The 27,757-nt window shown below is 47.6% G+C and overlaps 1 protein-coding gene across 1 annotated transcript; it reads right to left on the bottom strand.

The window, feature by feature from the left end:
* Position 1: 1 nt before the first annotated feature.
* On the bottom strand, positions 2-27,757 carry LOC149347820 (uncharacterized). The gene is made up of 9 exons (XM_089541640.1): positions 27,340-27,757; positions 26,739-26,842; positions 25,936-26,131; positions 24,292-24,387; positions 21,750-21,827; positions 8,669-8,820; positions 7,035-7,102; positions 2,610-2,687; positions 2-189 (listed from the first exon to the last, which is right to left on the bottom strand). Exons 6-9 carry the CDS (start codon positions 8,764-8,766, stop codon positions 2-4), a joined length of 432 nt encoding a protein of 143 aa, XP_089397766.1. The 5' UTR covers positions 8,767-8,820; positions 21,750-21,827; positions 24,292-24,387; positions 25,936-26,131; positions 26,739-26,842; positions 27,340-27,757.

Raw genomic sequence — 27,757 nt, 5'->3', positions numbered from 1 at the left:
CCTACACAGTCGTGTAGAATAAAATAGTGGGTCTTTTTCCTCCCATTGAGGACTGGTAGTCGCCCTCTCCGTCGGGGCAGAGGTCCCTGCTGTGTGGAGGAGGCACGACGCCGCAAGTGTCCACGAAGTGGTCGATGCACATCTGAGGCACCGAGTCCTTGTATTTGGGCCGCGTCCACAGAAGGCACTCTGCAAGTTTGAGAGAAATATCATGCAGTGAAAGAGGTAATGAAGCCATAGAATTATTCGAACGGCAAGCGTTGTTAGAAGTGTGAGAAACGGCGACACCCTCGCCGATAAGTTAGCATAACTGAATGCCCTTTTTGACGTGCGAGCATTGGGACATCGCAGAAACAAACCAGCTCTCCTTGTGCAAGTGTTCCTTTCTCGCTGCTCTTTTTCATTGAGATTGTGCATCAGATTGCCAACAAAAGCTGCGAGTCTTCTGGGGGTTCAATGATGCACCAGTTTCTTAGTAACAGAAAGGAAAATCGGGGAAAATGTTTACATCCTTGGTTTATTTGTTTTTTGTTGTTTAACGTCCCGAAGGAACTCAGGCTATGAGGGACGCCGTAGTGGAGGGCTCCGGAAATTTCGACCACCTGGGGTTCTTAACGTGCACTGACATCGCACAGCACACGGGCCTTTATTCGCCTTCATCGAAATTCGGGCACCGTGGCCGGGATCGAACCCGCGTTTACATCCATTTAATACACAATGTTCATAACACTACGGCATCACGCAGGTAATGATGGCCATTTTTTTCTCTAGCTCTGAGAAATCTGCACAATGAAGCAAGAAAAACAGAGTACAGGCTGAAAGTTGATGCACCTTAAACAAGTATTCCAAGGGCTACAAAAGCAGATATGCACAAACAAAAGGAAATGCATGTAAAGAGCAAGTTGGGAGGCAAAAGAAAAGGCCAGATTGCCGTGCGCTGCCGGTAAGTAGTTTCAGGTGACAGATTTTCTTCAAGTTGAAGCCTCAGAGGGCTGTTGCTCAATGGTAGCATTACTTGTTTCTTGTTGTGCTCATTCAAATTTGTATGCATTTTCATTGCGCCTCTTCAACGTGAAGGTTCCTTTTCCTACGCGAGCCAAAGATGTAAACCTTGGCTGTAAACCTTGGATTAAGGGCCCCGTGTTCCATGAAAACCCAGCTTCATCGTTTTTCGGGAGCGAAAAATCCTCGAACGATCCGCAAAGACGCAATCTAGGTCCAGGTGGACAACCCATGTCACGTGAACTTGTGACGTATTTGCAAACTGCTCACCATCGCAGGTCGCAGGAAAACTAATGATTGACCCAAAAAGATTGCTGAGGAAGGGCATTCTTGGTCTCACAAGGCCCACTGATGACAGCACCTGCCATCGCAGGTTAGCGGCGCATGGCTTAACTGCTGCACCTCAGCGCCAAGAGTGGTATGAGGACTCTTAGGGATCTACGAATGTAGATAATGACGAATGCCTCTTAAGTGCGCATTACCCCATTAACGCTATCGCATCTTACCCTTAAGGCGGAGCTTAAGTGTCCCCTCCAGTTTGTTCATTTATTTTTTTGAAGACATGGTGCCAAAGCGGTCGTTCATTATGCGCACAGCCACCTGTCGGCAAAGCAAAAAATGCTTTGGGCTGCCCTGCTCGCCTTCAACCGGACTCTGAATGCCACAAACACACCAAATGCTACACTCGTGGAACCCGGAAATGACAGTTTGCGTGTGACGAGCCTGGCTCGTCTAAGACCATTAGCGGGTTAACCAGAGAGCCATGAATCACTTTGTTAGTTTTGCACTCTTTCCCCAGGATGCAAGGCTCTCACTAAATGACGCTTTCTCCATCTGCTAATGGTCAGTGACTAATTGATTGCTTTTTGAGCGCTATAGCAACGCTCGAACTATGAGAGACCCTTAATTAGGACTCGGGACTAACAAAGAGCACCTCAGATTTCTCAGCCCACACCAAAATGTCGGGGCTGTTGGTAAAATTGGTAAATTGGTTTCAGAGGAAAGGAAATGGCGCACTACCTGTCTCCTCATCTCGGTGGACACCTGAACCGCGCCATAAGGGAACGGAGGAAGGTGGGAGTAAAAGAAGAAAGAAAGAGGTGCCGTAGTGGAGATCTCCGGAATAATTTCGACCACCTGGGGACCCTTAACGTGCACTAGCCGCCGTGGTGGCTCACTGGTTATGACACTGGACTGCTGACACGAAAGACGCGGTACGATTCCGGCCGCAGCTGTTGAATTTCAATGACCGCGAAATTCTAGAGGTCCGTGTACTGTGCCATGCCAGCGCACGTTAACGAACCGGAGCCCTTCACTACAGCGTACCTCATAGCCTGAGTTGTTTCGGGACTTTAAACGCCCATAAACCCAACCTCTAACGTTAAGTGACATCGCACAGCACACGGGCGCCTTTTACGTTCCGCCTCCATGGAACAGCAGCCGCCGCGGCCGATGGGGGCGAAACGCAAGAGGCGCCCGTGTGCTGTGCGATGTAAGTGCAAGTTAAAGATCCCCAAGTGGTCAAAAATAATCCGAAGACCTCTACTACGGCACCGCTTTCTCTCTTTCTTCTTGCCATTATTGCAGTTCGCAGAGCGATGACTTACGATGTCCGTGGTATTCTAGATCCATTACGATGCACTCATCGACCACGTAGTAGTATATTCCTTCCATGAGCGTCGGATCTGCGGACGAATGAAAGAAACTCAGATCCATAACTTGCTTCTTTGCCCGCTGAAGTACAGGCGACTTTCACGGACATAGTTATACATCACATTTTTTTCTTCAGAAAATCCTATGCACTATTCGGCACAAAAGTATGCAGTATGCGATTTCAGCGATCTGGGTGCTTAAGTCCTATGCTTGCCAACTATGACATGAATTCACTACCCCTTATTAATGCGACACCACTATACGGCTCTGTCGCGTCAGCAAAAAAGTGTCCTCAATTTTGCCCGCACGGTTACGTCGCCTTCTGAAGATAAGTGTGTGAAAGTGTGATTGTGGCAGATAATGTGCGATGAAAAGTCGTCGAGGGAAAAATTTTTTGGTAAATTGTAATTTGGTAATTAAACGCGAAAAATAACTATACTTAGACGTCAAAATTGCCATAGACGTCGATATGGTACACGGACGTCAGAACAGCCATGGACGTCGATATAGTATGTGGACGTTTTGCTTTCGCATCACTTCAGTGCGGATCGCCGCAGTGATGTCAAAGTTTTTATAATGCCCAAGTTCTACTTTCACCGCAACAGTAGCGGCCTCGAACCGCCGGCTGAGAACGCAGTCATCAGCTTCAGCCAAACCCGCAGTTGGAGCACTTGCGGACAATCATTTTCAGCCCTTTTCGGAACAGCTCTATTCCAGTCACAGACATATACCGCGGCTCGCCTCTTCCGATCGTAGATAGGGAGCAGCCGCTAAACCAAGGCTGCTCCATGGAGCAGTTCCTACAGCTCTGCCGGAATCCGGGGATTCGGCTGGAGGTCTTCATTCCGTAGGCGCGCTTCCTCCCGCTCTCTAGTAGACGTATGGATAGATGGAAGAACGTGCCCTATGAAATCGGATGGTGAAAGTCGCCACCATGCTCGGCATTTTTTTATGTCTTTCATTTTTCTTTATATTTCTTTAAAATGAGAGTGCTCTCTGCCCGATCCCTTCGCGCTGTCACGGAATGGGCATACAGCTCCGGATCAGCGATTGGAATTCACCAGTAGAGCACCACGACAGACTTTTGTTCCAGATAGTACTTCTTTGATAGACCTTTTTTGAAGAATTCGTGGAGCCTGTGTGTGACGTGTGCGCGTATGTATCTAGTCAGCGTCTGGCATCGCGTGTGCAGCTCGTTCTCTTAAGCAGTCGCCACCTCACATCTCTACTCTGCCCCTAACCTTTTATTTCCACGTTCTCTCTACATAGTGTCAAGTAGCAGGCCATACACCTGTCGCTTCTGTCAAGAGGTTCATGATTCCTCACATTACAAACATTACTCCCTCTCTGTTGTTTCTAAATTGAGCACAGCCATAATTCTACTAAACCAACAGTCTGCCACATTAGCCACTGTCTGTCCGAGATAAAAAAAATGGGCAGATCAGATCCCGTCTTAAAGAACAGGTCCCGTATTTTTATGCTTGTTTGGATCGTGTTCTGCAAGACATTGCTTATAATACTCTCTCCGCGCCACACAAAACCGTTTATGTAAATACTGCGTGTAACCGTTTTGAAACATAAAAGGAACAAACTAAACAAAGACTGTTCATTTCCATGGACGATACTCTGCTTGGCGCAGCGATGGCGTCTCGAACAAAATAAAAAGAGCACTCGTACATACATTGAATCGATGAAACAGCGACCGGAAACGATAACATCGTTTCTGAAATGCCCAAAACGAACTAATGCAAGCCCAAAACGTTTGTTCAGCAAGCGAGGAACGGGAATCAACCATGTGGTAATGTTTACGACGTGTCCACAACATTGTAACCCGTAGAGATCACCTAAAAACAAGTGCAGAAAAAGCCAAAATTTAAAATATACCTTCGAAGGAACAAAAAAACATGGACGACGCTTAATCTACTCCTAACAGTACAATACGATAGCGTTATAGAGCTCCCTTCCGCACAGGTACTCCCCAATGGGCACTGAAACACCAATGGATGTCCGCAGGATGTCCCAAACGTCCCTGTGATGTTCAAGGGAGTCTTAGTGGCCATTGGGTTCTTCCTCATATCCTCATATTATCCCTAGTGGCACAGTGGTGAAGCAATGCGCCACTGCCACAGCAGCCCAAGCAGCACAGGCAATCGGCCCAATGCTGGAAACATATTAGGAAAAGCCGGTCCTAGAAAGGATCGGAGTGAAACCACCCTTATCCAATATTGGGCCGATATTACTTGAGGTGCCCGGGAGGTGGCTGTTTCAAACACAGCCACCTGTGGGTGGGACTTGTTAGATCCAAGTAGCTCTTCCCGAGCTGACGTCATCATCATCATCACCCTGACTACGCCCACTGCATGGCAAAGGCCTCTCCCATGTCTCTCCCATTAACCCTGTCCTTTGTCAGTTGCCGCCACTGTATCCCCGGAAACTTCTTAATCTCATCCGCCCACCTAACTTTCCGCCGTCCCCTGCTACGTTTGCTTTCTCTTGAAATCCACTCCGTTACCTTTAAGGACCAGCGGTTATCTTGCCTTCGCATTACATGCCCTGCCCAAGCCCACTTCTACCTCTTGATTTCAACAAAGATGTCATTAACCCGCATTTGTTCCCTCATCCACTCCGCCCTCTTCCGATCTCTTAACGTTACACCTATAATTTTTCTCTCCATAGCTCGCTGCGTTGTCCTTAACTTAAGCTGAACCCTCTTTGATAGCCTGCACGCTTCTGCCCCATAGGTGGAGCAGAAACGTGGAGGCTACTCCACCTATGGGGCAGAAATGTGGAGGCTAACAAAGAGGGTTCAGCTTAAGTTAAGTTAAAGTAAGGCTTATTTTTGCACAGACAGTTCTTCGGAAGGCTGTTGATCTCTAGACCAATAGGCTGATGCTCAGTGATAGGGTAGGCAGGAGACAACTGCGCCAAATTTATTTCAATTAATATCATTGCCACCTGCCATTGTAGGCAGCCTGCCCATAACGCGGTGGGAAGGTTTCCACTGCAGGGGAGACGCCTGCTTTTTCCTGAAACGTATTGACGGACTCCGGCCCTTCTCGTGAGCGGTACTTCTAATGCTTTCGCATTAAGAATGATACACGGCTGCGAAAATTCATAGAAAATGATCAGGACGCAGAAAACATACAATGATACTTTTATTATAATGTACGTGCAGCTCAGCATACCTCCGGAGCTGCACTTTAAGATAAGGTATTCCTTAAATGTATTCACAGGATGATCACATCTCTCCTACGCGAAATTCAGGAACAGCTGTTTTTGCGCGATATACTGAGGTAAGGAACATGAGAGGGACATGCATATACCGTGCCTTGAAAAGCTTTGAAGTACCTTAGGGTTCGAAATAGCAGCTTCTGGAAATTTAAAACTCCTGAGAAGATCCTTCCGGAAATGCACCTTTCTTGATCCGTAATTGGGCTAACGCATGCTTCCTCTTTTAACGCGACAGAGTTCTGCAGAAAAAACGGGTGTCAGCGCTGTCGGCGTCGACGAGCGCGGCTCTGCCAGGTCGTCCCCAGAGAGCACGGTGTAATAATAATTCTTACACCATGCCAGACAGCAAACTAGGAGTCAGGTGGGTCCACTGATCTCCACTAGGTGGCTGGATGCAGCATTCCCGTTCTCCGAGACGAGCGCGAGTGAAGCCACCGGAAGTTGGACGGCTTGCCTGGGAGTCGGGTGTCTCTGTATTTCAATGCAAAAAAGTCACGTCTTTCACCCTTTTGTTCTCAGTTTTTTGCGTTGTTCTCGTGTAATGTCTGTTGTATAAAAGGAACGAGCAAGCTGAACGCGAGAAATGTGAGCGTTGTGTGCAGAACCCTGGAATTTCAGAGAAACCGAAGAAAACAGGCATGAAGGTCTCACCCTGCGGCGGCAAAGGAGTACGTGCATTAAACACTATGTTCTTGTCTGGTTCTTCCCTTCCGAGAGTGAAGGAGAAGTAGTGGAATTACGATGAGGCTGTCATCTTAAAACTATTTAACATTAGTTAACTAACCTGCTCGTTAGCACGTCTGCAGACTGATGTACTACACCGCTGACAATGCTCTGCCGAAAAAAAAACACTCTTCTAACTCCAAAATCCTGTTTTTAACAAATGCGTAATGTCTTAGGTTAAACAATATGTATATGGGAAATATACGCTATCACATCATACCCTTAAGGTGGAGCTGGAGTGGAACCTCTGATTTTCTCTATCCACAATTGCTAGCTAATTTGTACATCTTCCATAATATTCCACTTAGGTTTGCGAGGGCGGTATTACTGTATTAACATGATTTCTACATCTATAAAAATATGATTATCTGCTGATTTGCTGCACTTTTTCTAAGAATGAGCGTTGCTGCAAATGAACGACTCACCATCATTGACCGTCATGACCAGCGTACGAGGAATTTCTCCAGGTCTGGCATAAAATCGGACTTCTTGCCTGCAGAGTTGGGAAAGGGTTGTAGCGGTGTTAAGAAGCGCAACCTCTGATGAAACAAAACTATGGGGACACTTAAATCGCCTCGAGAGTGTAATGTGATAGCTTTAGATTTCGCATTTCTAGCAGCTTCTTTTCGACTTTTGTGTGTGTTGGCGTCAGTTTGATTGAACTTTTTGGTCCATCAAAGGCAATACTCGGACTGCTAGCTGCAGTGCCAGATATCCCCTTGTGTGGTGCCGGTGCCGACATTTGCGTATATCACTTTTTTCTGAGTTTTCATGTCGATTCTGTACCTAGGTTGCTCAGTAGAAGCAAGAATGCTCTCAATCCAATTGGCAGTTTGTGATCCCGTCACAAGACCACGTGACCTCTCTCGACCAATCAGCGAAGATCGTGACACCAGACATCGGCGCGTTTTGGTGTGAGGACAACTCACTATATCGCACTAAAAGGTTTTCGAAAGATGCGGCTGTCCCACTAATGTTGTTGGAACTGAACGGCGCAGAGGCCGTTGTCTATGGAGTTGGACGCTGAAAACAGCAGTTGTAGGTTAATCTGTCTTCACGTATATCCGAGCCGAATTAAGCATTAATCACGTCACAACCCTGCTGTTGCCGTCTTTGTTTTTGTCGTATTTTTGTTCTTTTTGTTGCTCTTCATCCTCGTTCTCTTTGCTGTAAGCCTTCCACATTTAGTGCGATATCTCATTTAATAAACTTGAAAAACCAGTTGAAAATTCAGCGCTGTTTGTTGTTTCTTTTCTGTCCCCTATTTCGCGCAATTTTTCTTGCCTCAGTTATGCACTGACTGGTCCTTCCATGCTCCTTTTCTCGTGACGAGAGCTTCCATCTCTTGGCCTGTCTGGCTAGAGATGACTAGTGATGGCATGACCTATGTTGACATGACCACAGATGACCTGCCCTGCGTTCCCTGTGTCCAGTACACCTTAGGCACGGCCGCTCAATGGAGAGCGCCTCCATTGAGCGGCCGTGCCTTAGGCCTCTCTTCACAATGTTTTTGGCCAAAGGGGCCATTTCTCGGTTACATTGTGTACTGTCGAAAGTCCTTCATAGAACTACCGCTCTAAGAACCCGAACAACGATTAAAGTTATTTCGATGTTTAGCCTTGTGGCAATGGAAATTGCAGTGACAGCAGGGGTGTCATGAAATGAGATCACAATTGGCAACAGTGTTCCGAATAATCTGCGCGGTGCATTGCGCCTGTTCTTTTTTTTTTCTCTCTCTATGATATCACTACCGGCGAGAGCGTTTCAGCCAATCAACGTGGCGTCGCGCCTGCTCTTTCTCTCATGAGCCCGTTGTCCCAAAGGGCGGTGCGGGCAGGACACTTCCTTCTTCTTTCTTTTTTCCGCCCTTTCGAATCTATGCCTCTCTCTGTAGTGTCACTACTGGTGAGAGCATACTGACCAATCAGCGTAGCGCGGCACCTGTTATCTTTGTTCATTGCCTCTTTCTGTTACGACGGAGACTACGACGCCGCGTAACTAGGGAAACGTAGCCTTAACAGCTGCTGCTGTAAAATTATTACTCAACAATGATTAGTACTGGGATGAGTGGTCTGTTTCCGGAAGGACCCACAGGTACGTCGCAGTCCTGGTCACTGGATCCAACTGCGTTCGCGTCCCCGTCAGGCACTCGAACATGGTGTCGTTGTCCGAGTCCGAGATGGCAATGGCGATAGGCCAGCTTTCGAATACCTGCGATGCACAAGAGGAGCAGAAGGGTGTGGCCAGTAAAGGGGCCTTTCTTTGAGGTAAACGGCGAAAGCGTCGTGGTATGCCGCAGCTTATAAGTCCCACGAAAAACTCCGAAAGAAAGGCATCGCGTACACAAAGAGACTGCTGCCAGAACATAGCACTAGCGATGCATGATCACACCGGTACAGCCTACACCAAAAAAAAAAGAAAGGTGCCAGCACATAGCTCTAGATAGTTAGGAGTGCTCTCTTCAAGACTTCAAGCGGGCGGCATGTGCAGCGATTCGGAGCAAGTATAGGCGCAGTGGTTCATTCATCTATCCAGGTGCGCGCCTTTTCTACTTCTGCATTGAACTTTTTAATGAAAAAAAAATTTGTCTTGTTTCTTCGCCTATACTGTCTAAGCATGACTTGGCTTGCAAGCCCAAGCAGCAAACTCTCGCTGCCGCTGTCACTCCATAAGGGAGAGAAATTGGCAAAGGCAAAACGAGATCTTGTGCTAATAGGACTCATCTACAGTGTTTGTCAAAAATAAATAGACCAAACGATTTGCTCCTGGGTCGTGTTGTGTAGCTTGTTATGCGTCGCCAGCGTTCCGAACCTCTCGAAAGTGAGACCGAATCTGCTCCTTACTCCTTTGAAAGTGAGACTTCCAGGGATGCCGCAGGATACCCGCTTGGTAACTAAGGAGTAAACCGCGTGAACTCTCTACTTCTGACAAAGGCAGTGCGCCTTAATAGCACTGTAGTATAGGGAAGCAGTCACCAGAGAACATGTGGACATAGCTACACTGGCAAAGACTTCCACTCTCGGCAGGACTACGCCTCTCATCTGTGCTAGACAACAAGCTCGGTCCGGGGGGGGGGGGGGGGGGGGGCGTATTTTGAATCCGCCTGGTTTGAGCGGAGCATATATTAGACAGTTTTAGCTGAGCGTTTATACGGCCAGCGGAGAGGAGCGGACGAGCGCAGGCACCACTGCGCACGTCGCTGGGCCGGCCAGTGTTTTTACGGAGCGGTAGGCAGAGCGCGAGCGTGCGCAAGAGCTCGCGGACGTGTATGGGTATGCAAGATGGCAGCCTCTTTTCTACATTTAAAACGCAACACTTACAAAATAATTAACTGAAAACATGGAATCTACCTTTGCTAAACAGTTTCAGCCCATTATTAGCAGGCTTAATGGATTTTCTTTTCACTCTAATTCGAACTGTGACCGATAGGAGGAGCAGTAGAGCAAGCGACTCTACTCCGCTAACTCCGCTCCAGAAGAAGGGCGATCCGCCCGGCTAGACCTCTTTTCTCGCGCGCCTCTCCGCTGGTGTATCAATCCGCTCGCCCGCTCCACCCCGCTAGCCGTAAAAACGCTCAGCTATAACCGTCTATTAACCTCTACCTTTGGAAGTGAGTATCAAGCATTGTGCGAATGCCTGTAGTCTTCATTCGCAGGGAAATTCTGGCTTGTCAAAAGTAGAAGGGCGCACTCAGTCTCATTGGCTTGAGAGATACGGGCTAGAGTGGAAAATTGCAAAGAGCAACGCGATCATTTTTGACTCATTGCTGGCCTGAGAAACTTCAAGGCAACCGGCACCTAACGTTTCCAGCGCAGTAAGCACCACCTCTATGGTAGCCACCTGAAAACTACTGCACTGCTGTCAATGAATCTGTCTCTCAGTTGTGCTCAATTGGTACTTGCGTAGTTTACAATATCGTCATCTATGATGCCATGCGGCAACACCGAAAAAAAAGGATTAGAGAAATTTCGCGACTCGTTCCAACTCTAGCTTCTGCCGAAATGAAAAGGATTAGAGAAATTTTGCCACTCATTCGAACTCTAGCTGTGCTTCGGCGCATCGTGTAGCGGTGTAGGGAGGATTTCCAAGAATACTTAAACTCTGTCAATGAAATATTCTTGATACGTCTTGGTTTCTGTTTTAAGCAGACGGAAATAGCCATTAAAACAAAAACAAAATGCGCCTCCAAATTTGATGTGCGTGATGCTAGCTAGGTGGCGACAGCCGTGAAGCTTCCTTAGAGTAGCTGGAAAATCTTGCCACTGGGAAGAAATTTGTTATGCCTCGAAGCTGTCTAATCCGGCGGCGCGTCCAAACGAATCGCATTACTGTAAAAACTACTCTATATTACATCTCACGCTTCCCTGGCAGTACAGTGGAAGAGACGAGCCCGGGGCGACACCTTCCAAACTTGGGGGGAACGTTTCGCCAGCATTAGAGAACTGTGCGCGCGTGGCAGGAGTTTTCTGGCTCTCGTAGTTGGCGGTTTACAGCTCCGATGTTGTGAGACGAGGGACTGCTTACGGCGCGTACCTGGAAAGCGTCCGGCACGTCGGAATGCAACTTCTGTGGTCCCCCCGGACGTCCGAGCTTTCCTAGGACAAGGGTGGTTGAGCACGTAGCGAGGACCAGCGTCAATGCGAACATTCTGCGCGGCATCCTGAAGCTGTTCTAAGCTGTGCACCCTGCCCTGGCGTGCTAGTCTGCACTAAATAGGGCATTAAAACAGGGGGAATAGAAACAGGCGCTCTAGTCGGCAAGCACAAAACGAACAAATAGAGAATAAAAACAAAGGGGACAGAAATAAAGGGCAGGACAGAGAGAGTGACAGGGGAAGCTTTTAAGGCATTCCGACATGTGTATTGTACTCGTGTCTGTATTCGCAGGTATGTTAATTACTTCTTTTGAATTTATTTACTACCCTCTAAACTGAAAGGAATGAAGAGAGATTAAACTGTCCTCTAACGCGCTCTATTATATAAAAAAGAGTGCGCTAGATTAGAGTTTACTCTCTTTTTACTCCCCCATGGGCGTATTCATGCTTAGAGTGTGTAATTTATACCCCCATTTTTCACGGCGGTGGTTTATTAGAAGCGGGAGTCGTTACCAAAGCAAAACAGAGGGTAAAACATAGTATATGTAAAGGCGCCAAAAACCACACACACACAAGATAAGAGAACGGGACAGAGCGCAACTCACAACTCAGTGAGTTGTGAGTGGTGCTCTGTCCCGTTCTCTTATCTTGTGTGTGTGTGTGGTTTTTGGGGCCTTTACTTTTACAATGAATTACCAACTAGCCCAGCAAGAAGTTCTCTTAAGCTACAAAATAGATTAGATTAGATTTATGGGGTTTTACGTCCCAAAGCGACTAAGGCTGTGAGAGACGCCGTAGTGGAGGGCTCCGGAAATTTCGACCACCTGGGGTTCTTTAGCGTGCACTGACATCGCACAGTACACGGGCCTCTAGAATTTCTCCTCCAAAGAAATTCTAGCCGCCGCGGCCGGGATCGAACCCGCGTCTTTTGGGTCAGCAGCCGAGCACCATAACCGCTGAGCCACCGCGGCTACAAAATAGAGAGAAAGCACTAATGGAAAGAGTCAGATCGAATAAGGTGCAGCTGAAAAAAAAACAGTTTAATAGAAGCAGCAATAAGTATCTCCGTGGCACACAGAAATTGGATCGCGAGATGCAAAATAAAAGTGAAATTCTAGAGGAAAAAATGTACGTGTTTTGCAACGAACCTCGCTTTACAAAAACACTCCAGGAGATTTATTTCTTGCACTTGTTCGCTTTTCTAGGGCTCCTCCTGGACAGGCTTAGCAGCGGTGAATATGTAGAGGAAAATTGCACAGAACACGTACTGCTTACAACTGACTGTTTATTTCCCTGTTTGTTTCTGGGTGCCCACAACCACGACGGAAGCTAATCGATGGCGTAAATCGCACAGCCAGCATTCGCGTCGCTGTCCTGGTCCTGTCACCTTTAAAGCGGCAGCACACCCGGCTGAAGAATCGGTTCGTTTGTATTTCTATATGGGATCTGTTTTGAAGCGATAGCTGCCCTAGGCCCTGTAAAACCACGGTCGCCATGCTTTCAGTTTTGACCTTGAAGTGAGCCAGCGGTCAAACCAAGAAGAGCTTATGGTGTTACTATGATGTGCTCGCTTATGGTGCCCAAGGTGAAGGTCAAAAGAGGGTGGCCGTGTGATATGTGACTTCACTGCAAGCTTGATATTGCGTGAATCACGTGACTGATAACGTCATAACTTGTGAATATAAGGAGGAGCGCGTAGCGCCCTCAGGCCATATTTGGGGGCCAGGCCAAATTCTTTCCTAGCGAAGTTGGTTAATTAATATCGGCTAATTATGCAATTCAGTAGAATAGAAACAAACAGCATGACTTACTTCATACAATAGCCAGAGACATGCATTTGGTCGCGTCGTCATAGAGTGCCGCGGTACATTGCTAAACTCTGGTTGAAGTTAGCTGCCACACCCTGTATACTTATTTATTAAACTAATCACAGCGCCATGTAGCATTTCAGCGGACGGGGACGGAGGGAGAATAAGTTAGCGAATTCATGACAGCTAATAGAGTGAAGCTAAAGGAAAAAAACAGGTGGGTAACGATCAAAACATCCAACTGCGCCCCTAAACACGAGCGTTTCGGGGCACTCCTCTATGAAGAGGAGAATATACACCTCTTCACATGCGCCTTTTTTTGGGCGCTGTCATACCTCCACCGAGCTGTGCCAGCAGCGTACTCGTCGGCGGATATCACACAGGCACCTACTAGGCATGCGCAGCACACTCCAGCATGCACGCGCGCTCAATCAACAAGTAGAGAGTGAAAGGTCTATGTTTGGCCACGAATGTTCCTGCTGTTTTTTTGCTAACGCTGAAAGCTGCCGGCGCTCGGCTGCATCATTTGGTTTTGTAACGCAAGTTGCGACCAGACTTATCTCTAAACCCCGAACTCCAGACGCACTTGCGCAGCGCTTCACCGCGTGCCAGGCGTGCCGGGCGCCAGCCAAAACCAGTCTGCGCATGCGCGCGGCGCCAGACGCGAGCAGCGTGAACCCAACGCTCCGAGCTGTCCCTGATTACGCTCAACGCGCCAGCACGTGCTGCGCGCCGTGTAGCTGTGATTGGAGTCAGGGCTTAGCGACCGCACTGACGAGCGACTGCTTCCATATGACGTACCGGTTGTTTTCTCGGCCCCACGCAAGCTGGCACAGCTCTGCGCGCGTATCGCGAGCAAAGAGAAGAGGGGTTGCCGCATCAGACATGCAAAGAAGTTCCCGAATTGCTGCATCGGGGTCGTTTACGAAATACCGCTGTCATGCGGGAAGGCCTATGTGGGCCAAACAGGGCGGTGCATCAATGAAAGGGCAGCTGAGCACGCCCGGTCAGTAAAAGACCCAAGTGGTGCACACCTTTCTCAGCACTGCGCTGAGTGTTATGAATGCCCTCGAGCGGCAGAACATTTGCCACAGGCTAGATGCAAGTACTGCAAAAAGCGTCAACCACGGTTTCACGAGATAAAGATTTTAGACAAAAGCAAAGATACAAGGGCAAGGGAACTATTGGAAACATTTCATATAAGAAGGAGAGGTGTATTTTGTGTTAGCGATACGTCGGTGAGCCTTTTCAAATCGGAAATGGCGTATCTTGAACGGTTATGTAGATTGTGTTGTGTGGGAACTGGTATCTCTCTGCACGTGTCCTGGTTTTTTCTTATATTTGCTTAGTGAACAAAGCTAGATGAAGTTTAGCGCAAGTCCTGTGTGGTCCTCCCTTGTGTGCTTCGATATTCTTCCAGATTGTTGTAGTTGCTTTGGTGCCTTATCTCTATGATTCCTCTCCGGCTTTAAAATGGGAGCGGCCGAGAACGCCAGGCATTCTGTTCGACGACCGCCTAGAACCCTTGCTGTTCCGACGTCGCCTAGTCATTCAGTTTTTGGTTTTATTTATGGTTTAAAGGGTTTGACGTCCAGGAGTGACTGAGGCTACGATGGACGTCGTAGTGGAGGGCTGCGGATAATTTCGACCACCTGGGGTTCTTTAAAGTGAGCTAACATCACACACTACATGGGCCTCTAGGATTTCACCTTCGTCAAAAAGCGACCGCCATGTCCGGGATCGAACGTGTGTCTTTCGAGTCAGCAGCCGAGGATCATAACCACTGAGCCACCGCGGAGGCTCACTCAGTTGTAGTGGACGCAGGGCAGCCCAATAAACAGTTTCTCGTGTAAGCCTTTTCGCTGGGTTGACTGCCGGACTGCTGTAACGACTATCACTATCATTATCACGACCCATCATTGGAGGTAATTGTAACACTGTCCTGCGGCAATTTATTCCTTTGGAGGATTACTCCTGAAAAAAAACAGACTTCCAGGAGAAACCAGTTTCGCGATTCCTTTTAGGTGGTTCATGAGCGTGATCAAGACGAAGTGAAATAGCGTGCACCAAAGTTCGGGGCAAGGTTATAACGGTCCGGCCAGACACAGCTGAAAAACTCGACTCGACCTTGGGCGCTGGAGGCTCGATGCAAGCCCGTTACACATGTAAGAGGAAATACCGTGGTTTTTTTTTTGGGGGGGGGGGGGGGGGTGTGTAGGGGGGGGGGGAGGGGGCTGAAAGGGTTTCATTTTTTTACGTCTGCGTCAGTGCTTTTTAAACGCCGGTGAAGTTTTTAAGGTAAAAACGCGTCAACTTGCAGGCGAACGTCACTTATGTCCGCGTGGTATAACACTGACAATGTTCCCGTAATAACATTTTGTCTCACCGTATGCGAGGTTTGTCTAGTTGACCGCTATTCATTTTCATTTCAAGAACATAAAACGACCGAGAGCTCCGTCAATGACCGCTCTCGGCGTTTAAATAATCAGTTGTGTCAGCTGCCTGGCGTTAGTGGCTATAGGAGTGCAAACAAGTGCGCGTCTTATTGCCCGGTGAGACTTATACACTGGCTGAATTTTTCAGAATAATGGCCGTCTACATGCGGTTGACATAAACTCAGGTTTGACGCGTACTATAGAAAGCGCGATATCAGATACAATTGTCCGAGGTCGTTTCTCGCTAATTCATGTATATGAAACGTGCAATGCGAGCGCAAGAATACCAGGTATTAAGGCGGAAGCCTTTAATGTCTCATCATTGTAAGCAGCAGTTGTCGACAGAAATGTCACGCTTTTCAATTGTTCGAAACGGTCGTGACGTCACAGTGCGCGAACTTCAAGCGGGGCCAATTGTACTTCGGCTAGTAACCATGCAACCAAATGAAGGGATCGTATAGTGATGTTCCAAGTGGGACTTAGCTTAGCTCAGTTAATTGAGCTCAGTGCTTAATTACCCAATTAGCCAAATTAACTTTTCTAGTCAGGCCATATAAATAAATAAAACCGAGTAGGTATTTGGTCGAGCTCGTGAATCGAACCCCGGTCTTCGGAGTGCGAGACGAGCATGCTATCCACTCCGCCATGTCAGCTCGACGGTTCCGAATGAACAAAGGCGCGTCTAGTGAATACGGTGTCTTCGCTCACTCCCATCCTCCTCCCTTCCCTTCCGGCGAGGTTTAGGTGTCCACCGAGACATGAGAGACAGATACATTTCCTTTCCTGAAAAACCAATTTACCCACGAGCGAGGCATACAACCGAATGGGCGATGGCGTTCTATGGACTCCCTGGCAGCGTTGCAAGACGCTGTCGCATTCCACTCTTAGAGGCGAAGCTTAGCATCTTAACCACACATCAGTGACCGCACTTTAGGTAAAAAAGTGCCCCCCTGAATTTTGACTGGTGTCCACCGGGATATGTGAGACAGTTACTGCGTAATTTCCTTTCCTCAAAAACAATTTTTATTTTCTTCATTACGGGCCCTCTTTGTCTTCCTTCTTTCACTCCCACTTCCTCCTTTCTTCTACGGTGCGGTTCAGGTGTCCACCGAGATGTCAGAGAATTACTGCGCCATTTCCTTTCCTCAAAAAGCGTTGCGTTCAAAGGGCAAGGCGTCGCGCCAAACGGGTGGTGGCGTTCCGTGGACTCCCTGGCAGCGCTACAACACGCTGTCGCGTTCCACTCCTAAAGGCGAAGCTTAAGCGACATTAATTAGCAGTTAATTAGTATTCAGACATTAATCAATAATTAAGCATTAATTAGTGATTTGTGATCATTAGTAATTAGCACTCAATTATATGTGACGCCACCAGTGCCGCAGAAACAGCGAAAGTGGTGCTGAAAACGCTTTCGCCTCTACGCGCTTTAGACAGTCAAAGTGCCCCTGAATTTTATCCCTTCTATACTGCGCAGCAGACGGCTGAGAAAGGAATACGGGAAAAGAAAGACGCATAAAATATGTCGGAGTGTGAAAGTGCTTATCTAAAGTGATTGATATGTGTTCTGGTGTCTTTAGGAGTGCTGCAGAATATGAGCTTGACGCTAGCTTGCAGCTGGTTGGTGCCCCAAACGGCGGCGTTACATGTCGTATGGCGGTCACATTATGCGCAGCCGGCATAGAAAGGGAGGGTCCGTCCATGACGTGAGTACAGATAAAGCATGACTCACCAGCTTGTCCGAGCATATTTGGGCTGGGCTAATAAAAGGCGGCTGTGAAACAACGTATGAGTAATCCATTACTTCTCTGCAATTGCTCAGCTTCTGATACTTCCCTTCAGGGAAGAGGTAGAGGGTGCGTTCTTGTCGTCTAATGCTGCCACCACTGCAGAAATCACACTACTCTCAGAAAGCAATACGCCTGCTTTTCTTTTTTTTGCATGGATGCGTGTGTGCTCTGTTTACTCAGCAAAAACAAATGCATCGGATAAGGTATTGCTTAACGCAAACAGCTCAGCGAAAACCTGTTCCCGCAGCTGCGATGGCGTGACTGGGCACGGTTGGGTCCGAAGCCTACCTTTTATGTTTGCGAGCAGCCTTGGGCTGACAGCAGTGTTGTTGTTGTTGTCCTCAAAATAATGGCGCGTACCCATATCGGGGGATTGCCCAAGACAGAGGCGGTTAGTGGCATATGTTCAAAATGTGCAGCAATGAAATAACGAAAAAATATAATGGTAATAATAATTAATATTATTTAGAAAAATAATGAAAGGAATTAAGATATGTAAATTGAAGTAAACTAAACAAATACTGTGAGATCAGTGACTTGGGAACGGGGCGAAACGTGCCATGTTTAGGACAGCTTTCGTTGCAGCGAAATATTGATCATGAGAGAGAGCTTTGGACGGCAGCCGTTTAGTGTCTGAAAGGAAAGTTTGAATGGCGGAGAGCACATCTACAGCTTTATAAGCCTCGCTTTCTCGCACGAGCACTCCGAATCTTGGCTGCCAACTGCGGTTGGTCTGACGGTCCTGCGTCTGCCATGGCAAATGTGCTGCTTGCAGCTGTTGCGCGCAGTTATGAAGTGCCGTCACTCCACACCATTCATATCGAGCCTGTCATGGCTCTGAGGTCTTGTAGTAGGTTGGCGTGCCCGCCCACCGATCAGCCCCGCATATTGACGAAAGACAGTGCAGGACTGTGCTCTGTAGTGTGGGGGCTGGCAGACCGACGTCTGCAAGACGGAGAGCAAAGGCCGAACAACAGCTACAGGAAGGAACGTCATGTGTAGGTGAGTGCGTGAGGGTTCGCATAGTGGCAAGCGCTGTGCCACAGAGCTGTGCGCTAAATGGTTTGGAGTGGCCGACGAGCTGGCGATCCAGGGACTGGCCACAGGCGGAAACCCCGGCTGCTGCGGAGCACGCCGTCCTGGCATAGTGTGTCATCCGGTCTTGCGATGGCCCGCAGACCTCCATCCAAGTATCAAGTATTTCAAGAGCCGCCGGCCTACGCGCCTTCTTGACCAGTGTGCATGCGCTTTGCAAAAACTCTAGAAGAGTTACTGTTCTGTGCACGTTCCCTGGTACCCACTATTCTGCTGTACACCCTGTGTCCCCCTCTTGTAAAACGCACCTTTATAACACCCACAAAGAGCGGCTTCGATACAGTAGTCTTACAATTTGGAGCCAAACAGGTGCATTTAGTGCAGTCGGCCGCTTTTGTGTCCCACAGTTTTTTAAACATACAGTGAAACAGTTGCGTACCTGCCAATCTAAACCATGTGCTTCATTGATTGTGACTGAACAAGGACTTATTGCACACCACTTGATGAACTTGTACGCGCGCCACAACGGATTCATGGAGTAGCGCTCACCGGGTGACACATCGGGCTGTTGGGATTTGGTTGGTTAGTTTATATTGTTGAAAGCCCCAAAGAGACTCAAGCTATGAGAGACGCTGTAGTGAACGGCTGCGGCAATCTCGACCACCTGGTGTTCTTTGGACATCGGATAACGATCCCCGAAGCAGAGACGGTCAGAGCTTGAGAAAGCTTACCCATTTATTCTCATGACAAATGAAACTAAGAGCTCCGCATACAACGTAGAACACTAATACACTGCACGCCGTCTAAGGAATGTTCCCTACGACATACTCAGGGAGAGCGGTTTCATTAAAATGCAGGACATTTTAGCCGAGTGGGCATGATCTCAAATTTGCATTCTTTAGGGGTGTCCACAGTGTTGCAGCATCGATGTTATACAACTGGGTGGACCCACCTAGTGTGGTTAAAAGTTTTGACTACATCTGCTGCTGATCCTAAGCGAAACTGAAAAGGTTCCAGTGCGTTGTGCGATGTCAGCGTACGTACGGGCTAAACCTTACATGTCGATCACTAAAGACTGAATGCTTTCAAGCTTTCACCATACTCCCCCAAATCCACCGTGCCCAAATCCACTCTTTCAGTGCCTGGGAAAACGAGATTGTGCCGATTTCAAAGTCAATTTTTGTCTCTGTAGACTCAAAAATTGAGACTTCACAGCATGCGCAGGAGCAAAGCTGGGCAGTAAGGAGTTTCAGCGATGTTTAAGAGCACATTCCGAACCATTTCCTCGTCGAGTGGACTGCATTCATGTGTGTTCCCTATCTATCTAGCATCCGGAGTGGCAAAGTCGCGTAGAATTGGACGAACGATGGCTTTCGAAAGATAGTTTGGTGCTAAGGATACTAGAGAAAAATTATCTGCCACTGGCGCTGTGGACTGCAGGCCCAGTATCGCAGTATCCTACACATTTTTTATTCGAAGCTGCATTAGTGAATAGTGGCGTTGTGCAGGAAAATGGGGAATTTCAGGCTATCATCAGCCTTCGACACATCTAGATAGTGTCCTCAGTAAAAATAGATTACCACGGCTCCTTTCGGATGATGGGTTCCCGGCTGTCGTAAAGTCAAAACCAAGATTGAGTATGACGCACCATTTATCACACCCTTTATTATGCCATGCTTGATCGGCAATATGTTCAACACTGCATTGCTGTAGACGCCCCTGCGATTGCACGTTGGAAAAGGCAGCTTTTAAATGAGAATGTGAGGCACTCGCGGGCCTTCATCGGGCTTGTGGGGTTTGTGGAGATGGGAGGACTGCTGGCGGAAGTGACTTGCTCGCACCCTTCTGCACGCTGTGCACAGGCTGCCGCTGTTGCACGTGCTTGTTGGCTGCTGAAGCTCGTCCTGGACACCGCGTCGTCGTCGAGGATGAAATAATGATTATTAGAATGCGAAACACTAAAAAGAGCATTCCTGCAGCAAGAGATACGCATTCCCACCAATTGCCTGTAGAAGCACCTGTACTCCACCTGATGTGCATGGTTGGTCATACATTTCCAGGCCACATGGTCTGCTTTTGAGCCACATGGCTGGGCATTTACGTCGTCCACGAAGATGAATATATCTATACATGGTAGGAAAACCATCGTTCTCGCCTTCACAACCTTGTTATATTGACAGCGGTGTTAAGCAGGGTGTTCAAAGTAGACCCTGTGGCATGGGAACTTTTGAACACCTCTGTACATCTATGGGGCCTCCATATAAATAATTTATAAATTGGGTGTTGAGAAAAGGTGCAGTAATTGCCTCACTTCTCTTTGGACACCCTAACCAGTTCTATTACCAAGATCACATTACGTGGTCATGTGTGCTGTGTACAATATTTGAGAAAAATGAGAACGAAATTTTATGCACACGAATTTTGAATATCTGCTTATCTCTTCGGTAAATCCGGTAAACGTTTAGATATTATAGGCAAATATGAAAACTCGCTTAAGAGAAAATGTCTGCTTACCACGCATAATTATGTAGTAATGAATAAAATGAATGCTGAAACTTTCCCATACTGCACACGACCCACATGTATACAGTGTATACAGCAAGATTACACTGCATAAACAGTGCAAATAGAGCGCACGCTTACTAAGACAGGCTGGTCGTTACTATTATCCAGGTTTATTCCTGAGTGTTGGTTGGTTGGTAAACATTTATTAAAACAGTCAAGGGGCCCAAAGCCCAGATCTAGGGGTCGGCCTGAGTGTGATTTAAAAGTAAGTTAAATGATAGCGAGTGAGGCCTAAGGTCGCTCTTCTGCATTGAAACACGAACCCTGAAGCATTTATACACGCATCAATGGCTTGGTTTAATGGTATTTAACTTCGCAAACAGAACCTATTACACGAATGCAAATGAAGTGTCAAAGACATGCAACACAGATGTTGCTCCTGAATGGCTTTCGTATATGCAGTGTTTAAGTTCCGAAGCGACACATGGGCGAGGAGCGTTGTAATGGAGAGCTCCGGATTGATTTCAATCATCTCAGGCTCTTCAACGTGTACTGAGGCCGTACAGCAAGCGGGATCGAACCCGCGACCTTGAGATCGGCAGCCGCCAACACGGAGGTTGCAGAAAGTCTTTAATTGGCGGAAACCACTCACTTGTCAAGACCTTATTTGTGAACGAATTTTTTCGAAATGTGACTTGAAACATTAAGCATGCTGGACATTAATAAATTACTTTCCAGCATCCTTTAGAAAACCAGTTCGGCGTTCCCATTAGATATCTCCGTGCATGGAAAGACACCGTATGGAAGGAGCTTAACTCCCATACAGGCGTACTCCTGCTTAGAGTGCACGAACAAATCATATGATGTACAACACTGAATGTGGCACATACGTGAAAGCATGCCCAGCGTTAGATGAGTGGCTGCTAACAGTCTACTAACCTACAATGGTGCATTGCAGAAGTAGCTGCAAACTCACCTTTGCATTTCAGCGGAAGGCACCGCCGGGAACCATTTGTCGAACTGAGGGTACCACGTTCAGAGGATAGCGCCGACTCTGCAAACGTGTGAAAAGAAATTTGCAGACTACATCGTACACAAGCTAATATACTATACAGAGTGATTTTCTTTTAACGTTTACAGATTATTCTTTTAAACACTGTGAGCGATCCTTCGGTGTCGTCTGTGCAGCTGGATTGTACAGCAACAAGGCGGAAACAGAGGGTGACACAGCCCAATGAATAAATGATTAAGTAGAAAACTAATAAACTGTAAGATTATATCGCAATGGTGAGCACAGTTCTTTCATTTTCTTTAGAGGCCAATGGGGTTCGAAATGTTGAACTTCGAAATTATGTATTCAAAGCTTGATGAGTTAGCCTTCCGCGTTGCATATTTATAAATCGTCCGTGCGCATAGTACCGTCGCCGATATCACGTTAACTGCATTTGCGTCAGAAAATACGTAAATACCGTGTCTATTTGTTGCATTATAAATTCAAGTCCATCATTAAATAAATGTGTCGTTGTTGCATTATAAGCTCAGGTCACATCATTATATAAATGTGGAACGCGAGAAAGACGACTCAATGAGCTTTCAAATACGTATATATATCTCGAAGCCATCATTTCCAATCAAGAAAAAAATATTAAAAACGGCTCATCTTCGATGCAGACATCCTTTAATTTCGTAATATAATCTTGACGCATGTAATGCCTGCCCTGCTGTACAATGCACCTGCACAGACCCCACTGATGTGTATCAGTTTAAAAAGAAATCTGTAAACGTTGAAAAAAAATTAGCAGGTATGTACTGGGTACTCATCATCAATGTCTGTTTCAAACAACTTTTTGTTTCAGGAAACGGTAGATCTCAGTATGTAATGACATAGGTACTAATCACGTACCGTAATTGGCTGATTTTTAATGCTTTTTCCCATGAGAACAGTCTCGAAATTGCATGCGGATTACAATCGGATACTAAAAGTTAGGCAGCGGTTCAACTCTGCCGAACCCAGTTTCACGTAGCGAAAGCTACACAAGCAAGCGGTCTGCCGGATGGTCAGAAGTGGCTTGACGCAATTTTCGAGGATGCAGTTTACTATACGTGCGCTCCTCAGCGCGCTCCTTCCTATTTTGGTTAAGCAGGTAGTGAGTCGCGAACAAACGCGTTCGACCTCGACGCAGGTTGTGCACCGAAAAATGAAACGAATACGCGTCTCCGAACGCCGATTGCACAAACGCTGAATCCCCAAAGGTGGAAGTGAAACACTCCGACACACTGTTCGTATACCTGTCGCGAACTAGCCTCCAAACTGACTAAAAAACGGATGCTATATGGAAAAGGGAAGCCCTACGCTACCACTCACAACGGTGTGCGTTTGATGGTTGCGTCACTATTTCAATACGAAAACTGCTTTTCGAGGGAAGGAACTGGCGTAATTATCACACATCTCGACATCTAGGTGATTACCTGAACCGCGCCTTAAGGGAACAGGTAGTCTGGGAGGGCTTGTTTGAAGCACTGTCGCAACCTAGCCTCCAACTAAAACACGTGGGCTACGTGCACAGAAAAATTGTATGACACCATCTGGAACGCTGCAGGATGAACAGTGGCTCCTAATTTTGGTGCAAATGTTGACGGGATTACTGCCGCCACAATGAGGTCAGCTAGTTTATGGCTTATGGGGGTTTGACGTCCGAAAGTGACTCAGGCTGAGAGGGAAACCGAAGTGCACATCGGCACATCGTGCGTCATAGCCCGAGTTGCTCAGTGGAGGACTCCGGTGTGGCGTCCCTCATAGCCCGAGCCGCTTGGGACGATCCCTCATAGACTGAGTCATAGCCTGAGTCGCTGTGGACGTTAAGCCCCCATAAGCCATATACTAGGTGACCTGATTGTGGCGGCAGTAATCCCGTCAAGATTTGCACCAAAATTGTGAGCCATTTTTCGTCGTACAGCATTCCAGGCGGTAGAGATGAACATATCTATAAAGGCGACGCATTACACTTTATAGGTAGGTTAACTGTTGTGTGACGGTTAAAAGAAAGAACAGCGTCCGTGTCTGCTAAGTGATATGTCCTAATCATACCCTTAAGGCCGAACTTAGGTGTCCCCTAAAGGTTCTTCTCACCGAGATCAGCTTCCTGCCCTTATCGTCATCCCCTATATGGGGATGCTTGCGTCGCGGTTCACACCCACGCGACGAACACATTTCATACGCTGAGGCCACTCTGTGTGCTGTGCCGTCCTAGCACCGGGGCCTCCCTCGCTGCCTGTTCTTGCTGTTTTGCTGTTTCAAGAGAAAAAGGACGCGAACAGAGTGATTAACATCCTGCTAGCAACTGCGATTACATAGTAGGATGGAACTTAAAAGAAACAGCAATTGGCAACAGAACAATATGGCCAAAAGGGTGGTGCATCGCGCCGCATACCAATCGTAGCAGAAAACGAAACTTCCTTCATGCACGCATGAACGAATCCAGCAACCCGCAACTTCTCTCACACCAACTGCCGCTTACCGGAAGAGCAGGAGTAGCTGATGCTTTGAGACGGCGAGGAAGGCCTCCGCGCACGCGACGAAGGGGTTGTACACGAGCCATTCAGCGCCACACCATCTGCACAAGAATAAACTACCTGAAGCCGCATGGTGCTTCCAAGGGACATCATCATGCTGACTACGCCCACTGCAGGACAAAGGCCCATAAGCTCTTTTACAAAAGTATTGCCGAAAGGAAAGACTTTATGATCCGTATTTTGCAAATAGCTGGGTTCCATTCAGATACAGACTGGTCAGTTTGTTCTCGCTCACATCAACAAGGATACCACAGCTGGTTTTTTGCGGTGACATTTGACACCGTTTTTGACGACACAAAAATCTGGTTTGGTTTGGTTTATGGGGTTTAACGTCCCAAAGCGACTAAGGCTATCAGAGACGCCGTAGTGAAGGGCTCCGGAAATTTCGACCACCTGGGGTTCTTTAACGTGCACTGACATCGCACAGTACACGGGCCTCTAGAATTTCTCCTCCAATGAAATTCAACCGCCGCTACCGGGATCAAACCCGCGTCTTTCGAGTCAGCAGCCGAGCACCATAACCACTGAGCCACCGCGGCGGCGACACAAAAATCTAATTTATTGCAATCAGCAATCGCCTTCTGCCAGCTGATATGCCGGAAAAGGAATTATGATTCTTCGACTGTCAGCGGGCAGAGGTGATCAGCACAAGAAAAAATTGCCGACGATTACGTTACTTCCGAATGCGAAATTTGAGCCCAGCTGATCAGCTGTTTCAGCTTTTCGATTGGGGCAAAGAATTCAAGGAAGACATGCATGTAGAATTACAGGTAAGTTGTTACTTTTCATACATATTCCTTCCTCAAGAGACCAACCGTTCTTGATTGTCATGAAGGAAGCTATGTGGTCGCAGAAATGGATATATGCTCAACTTGCTGCACCAATCCCTGGTTCTCAAAGACGAGGTCTATGCAAGTATTTCGCGACCACAGCCGTGGGAGGCGTTCCGAGCGAGATTAACGGAATGTTCACCCGCATAAGTGGCAATTAATTCCTGTTTGTCTTTATGTCGACATAAAAGTCCCCACCCACCTTGCCACCCTGGCAGGTAGCAATCGATGGTTGATCACGAGAGTTCGCTAACTGTTGTCAGTGCTAATTACGCATGGAGCCCACATCTCTTGCTCATCACCACAAGGACCTTTAGGCGTTATTCAGTCGTCCACATACCCAAGGAGCCAGTTATGCTCACTTCCTTTTAAAATGATCGGATTGTAAAACGTCACCGCCAAAGCCAATGAACGCCGACGGCCTATGGTTTCAACGTCGCGTTTCTGGCACAACGTTGTCAATGCCAACGCATGGAGCGCACATCTGTCACTACCACCACACAGCTTTAGGGATGATTGTGTCCACTGTTCCAAGAGGGCAGTTATGCGCCTTCCGTCTGCTTTCTAAGCTCCCGCTCCACTGGAGCTTAAAACGGCACTGAGGTGTCCACTGCTGGTTACGAGAAACAACAGCGACTGGGTCGCCGCGAAACGCAGAAACGGGCGCCAAAGAGCTGCACCCTACAACAGTGAAGGGAGAAAGTGGAAGCTTCGAAGAGCGTGGGTAGGTCACGTGCGCAACAAAGGTGGCAGTCCTACTTGCAAGGAATGGCTTCCTCTTCCCCGCGCGACCCACGCTGTCAGGGCGACGCAGGTGGGCTCGTCGGAGTCGTGGCTGACACCCACGCAACGAATGCATCCCCGGCGCTCAGCTGGGTTTCTTCAGTTTTGTGAGTCGCCGCGTACTTCTGCGGCGAGGAATGTGCGAGCCTGACGAGAGACAGTAGCAGGCACCCTGCAGTTTGACACAGAACAGGTGTGACAGTGTCCCTATCTTGCCACGGTCAACGTCCTGCATTTTGAAACCTTGCTACCACCCAGCAAAATACATACTACTTTTATCAAAAGCTTGCTTACGAGCTGCACCGTGTGGCTCGTATGGCATCCCCAGCGTTGCAACACGGCTGAAGGTGAGGAGATTTCTGGGCTCGTCACAACGATGGGTATGAATCCCACGAATTCTACAGGAGCTCCACTACACAGCTTAGAAGGCAAACCCCTACGCTATAAATTTGTGACAAAGCCTGTGCTTTCTTGGTTCCATTGTTTATTTCGTTGCATTAGTATGTCTTCCGAGTTTCGTCATCTTTCTTCTCCTGTTTAGACAGAAAAAAGGCAGTGACTGGAAACATGTTGCTAGGCATCGCACATTCTATGCTTTTATTATGCGATAGCATAGAAATCCCGTTGGAGGGAAAACCAGGTGCCCACCGACGTCGCACCCTGCCAGCAACAATAATGTGAAACTCTGTAAAGTCTATTTGCATGTTATATGTTGTGCGAGATTAAAGGCCATGAGACTGCATGTCGACAATTAGAGACTCCGTATTAATTTCACCCACATGGGCTTCTCGTCATCCATGTTCCACTGAGGATCATAGTCAGAAGTAGTGTTGAACGGGATCTAGACAGCAGGCGGGGTAGAGGTCCTGAAGCCAGTGCACTCCTGCGTATAGTAGATATGCCGACTCTACATCGAGAGCTCCACATTCTTGGAACAGCTGTGGCAGCCTTTATGGCAACACATCTTAGTAGCCAAATTATAGTGGCAATGTATTCTAGACACAATGGCCAAATATTACTATGAAGACCAAATAAAGGGCGTTCTCCAAATTATAGTACCAGTATAATGTAAGCACTATGAACAAATTTTACTGCACACAAAATGCTGAGTGTACTCAGCAGCGTCCTGCCACGCCGCGGTGGCTCAGTGGTTACGGCGCCCGTAACATATAGCGGAGCTCATGGGCGCTTTTGCATTTCTGCGCCATCCAAATGCAGCCGCCGAGTCCGGTATTTGATCGCACTACCTTGGCCTGGATACGACTTACCGCACGTATATGGCCACCAACGTGCCACTGCCCCAAGCTGGTATGCTATATTAGGGGTAAGTTTCCCTGAAGTAGCCTGGATACTTATTTGAGAATGTAGCTGCGAGCTTACCTTTGCATTTCAGCCAGGAGGCACCGCTGGACACCACTCGGCCGGTAGCCTGAGGGTCCTCGGAAGTACTACGTCAGAAGAAGAGCTCGTGCTCTGCAAAGCGGAAGAAGATTTTGCTCGTATGCAAGCTTATTGATCACTGTCCATGTCTAATTAAGATCACTTTTCCTACTTTTTCCTTGAGCAAACCTTGACTCTGCACTCCAAAGTGTACACTGGAAGGAACCAACTACCGCTAATTCCGTACAAATATGCACACGCACAAAAAAAAAACAGATCACATACTAACTCATATCTCACTGAGCTTTATACTTCGTTCTGGTTGTGTGATCAGTGAGTATTCTTCAGCAACAACTTCAGCCGGTTTCTTTTCACCCACGATCCAGTGGTGAATGTCTGCGTGCAAAGCCAAAGGTGA

The sequence above is a fragment of the Amblyomma mixtum genome, chromosome 4, assembly GCF_055824585.1.
Source record: "Amblyomma mixtum isolate Tamu chromosome 4, ASM5582458v1, whole genome shotgun sequence".
Classification (NCBI taxonomy): domain Eukaryota; kingdom Metazoa; phylum Arthropoda; class Arachnida; order Ixodida; family Ixodidae; genus Amblyomma; species Amblyomma mixtum.
Note: the sequence above shows the minus strand (reverse complement) of the source record. Positions and strands in the feature narration are given on the sequence as shown.

Coding starts and splice junctions, on each gene's coding strand:
- LOC149347820 (XM_089541640.1), bottom strand. CDS start 8,766: ATGTTCGAGTGCCTGACGGGGACGCGAACGCAGTTGGATCCAGTGACC. Junction 2,688..7,034: donor GGTCATGACGGTCAATGATG/GTGAGTCGTTCA, acceptor ATTCGTCCGCAG/ATCCGACGCTCATGGAAGGA. Junction 190..2,609: donor TCTAGAATACCACGGACATC/GTAAGTCATCGC, acceptor TCAAACTTGCAG/AGTGCCTTCTGTGGACGCGG.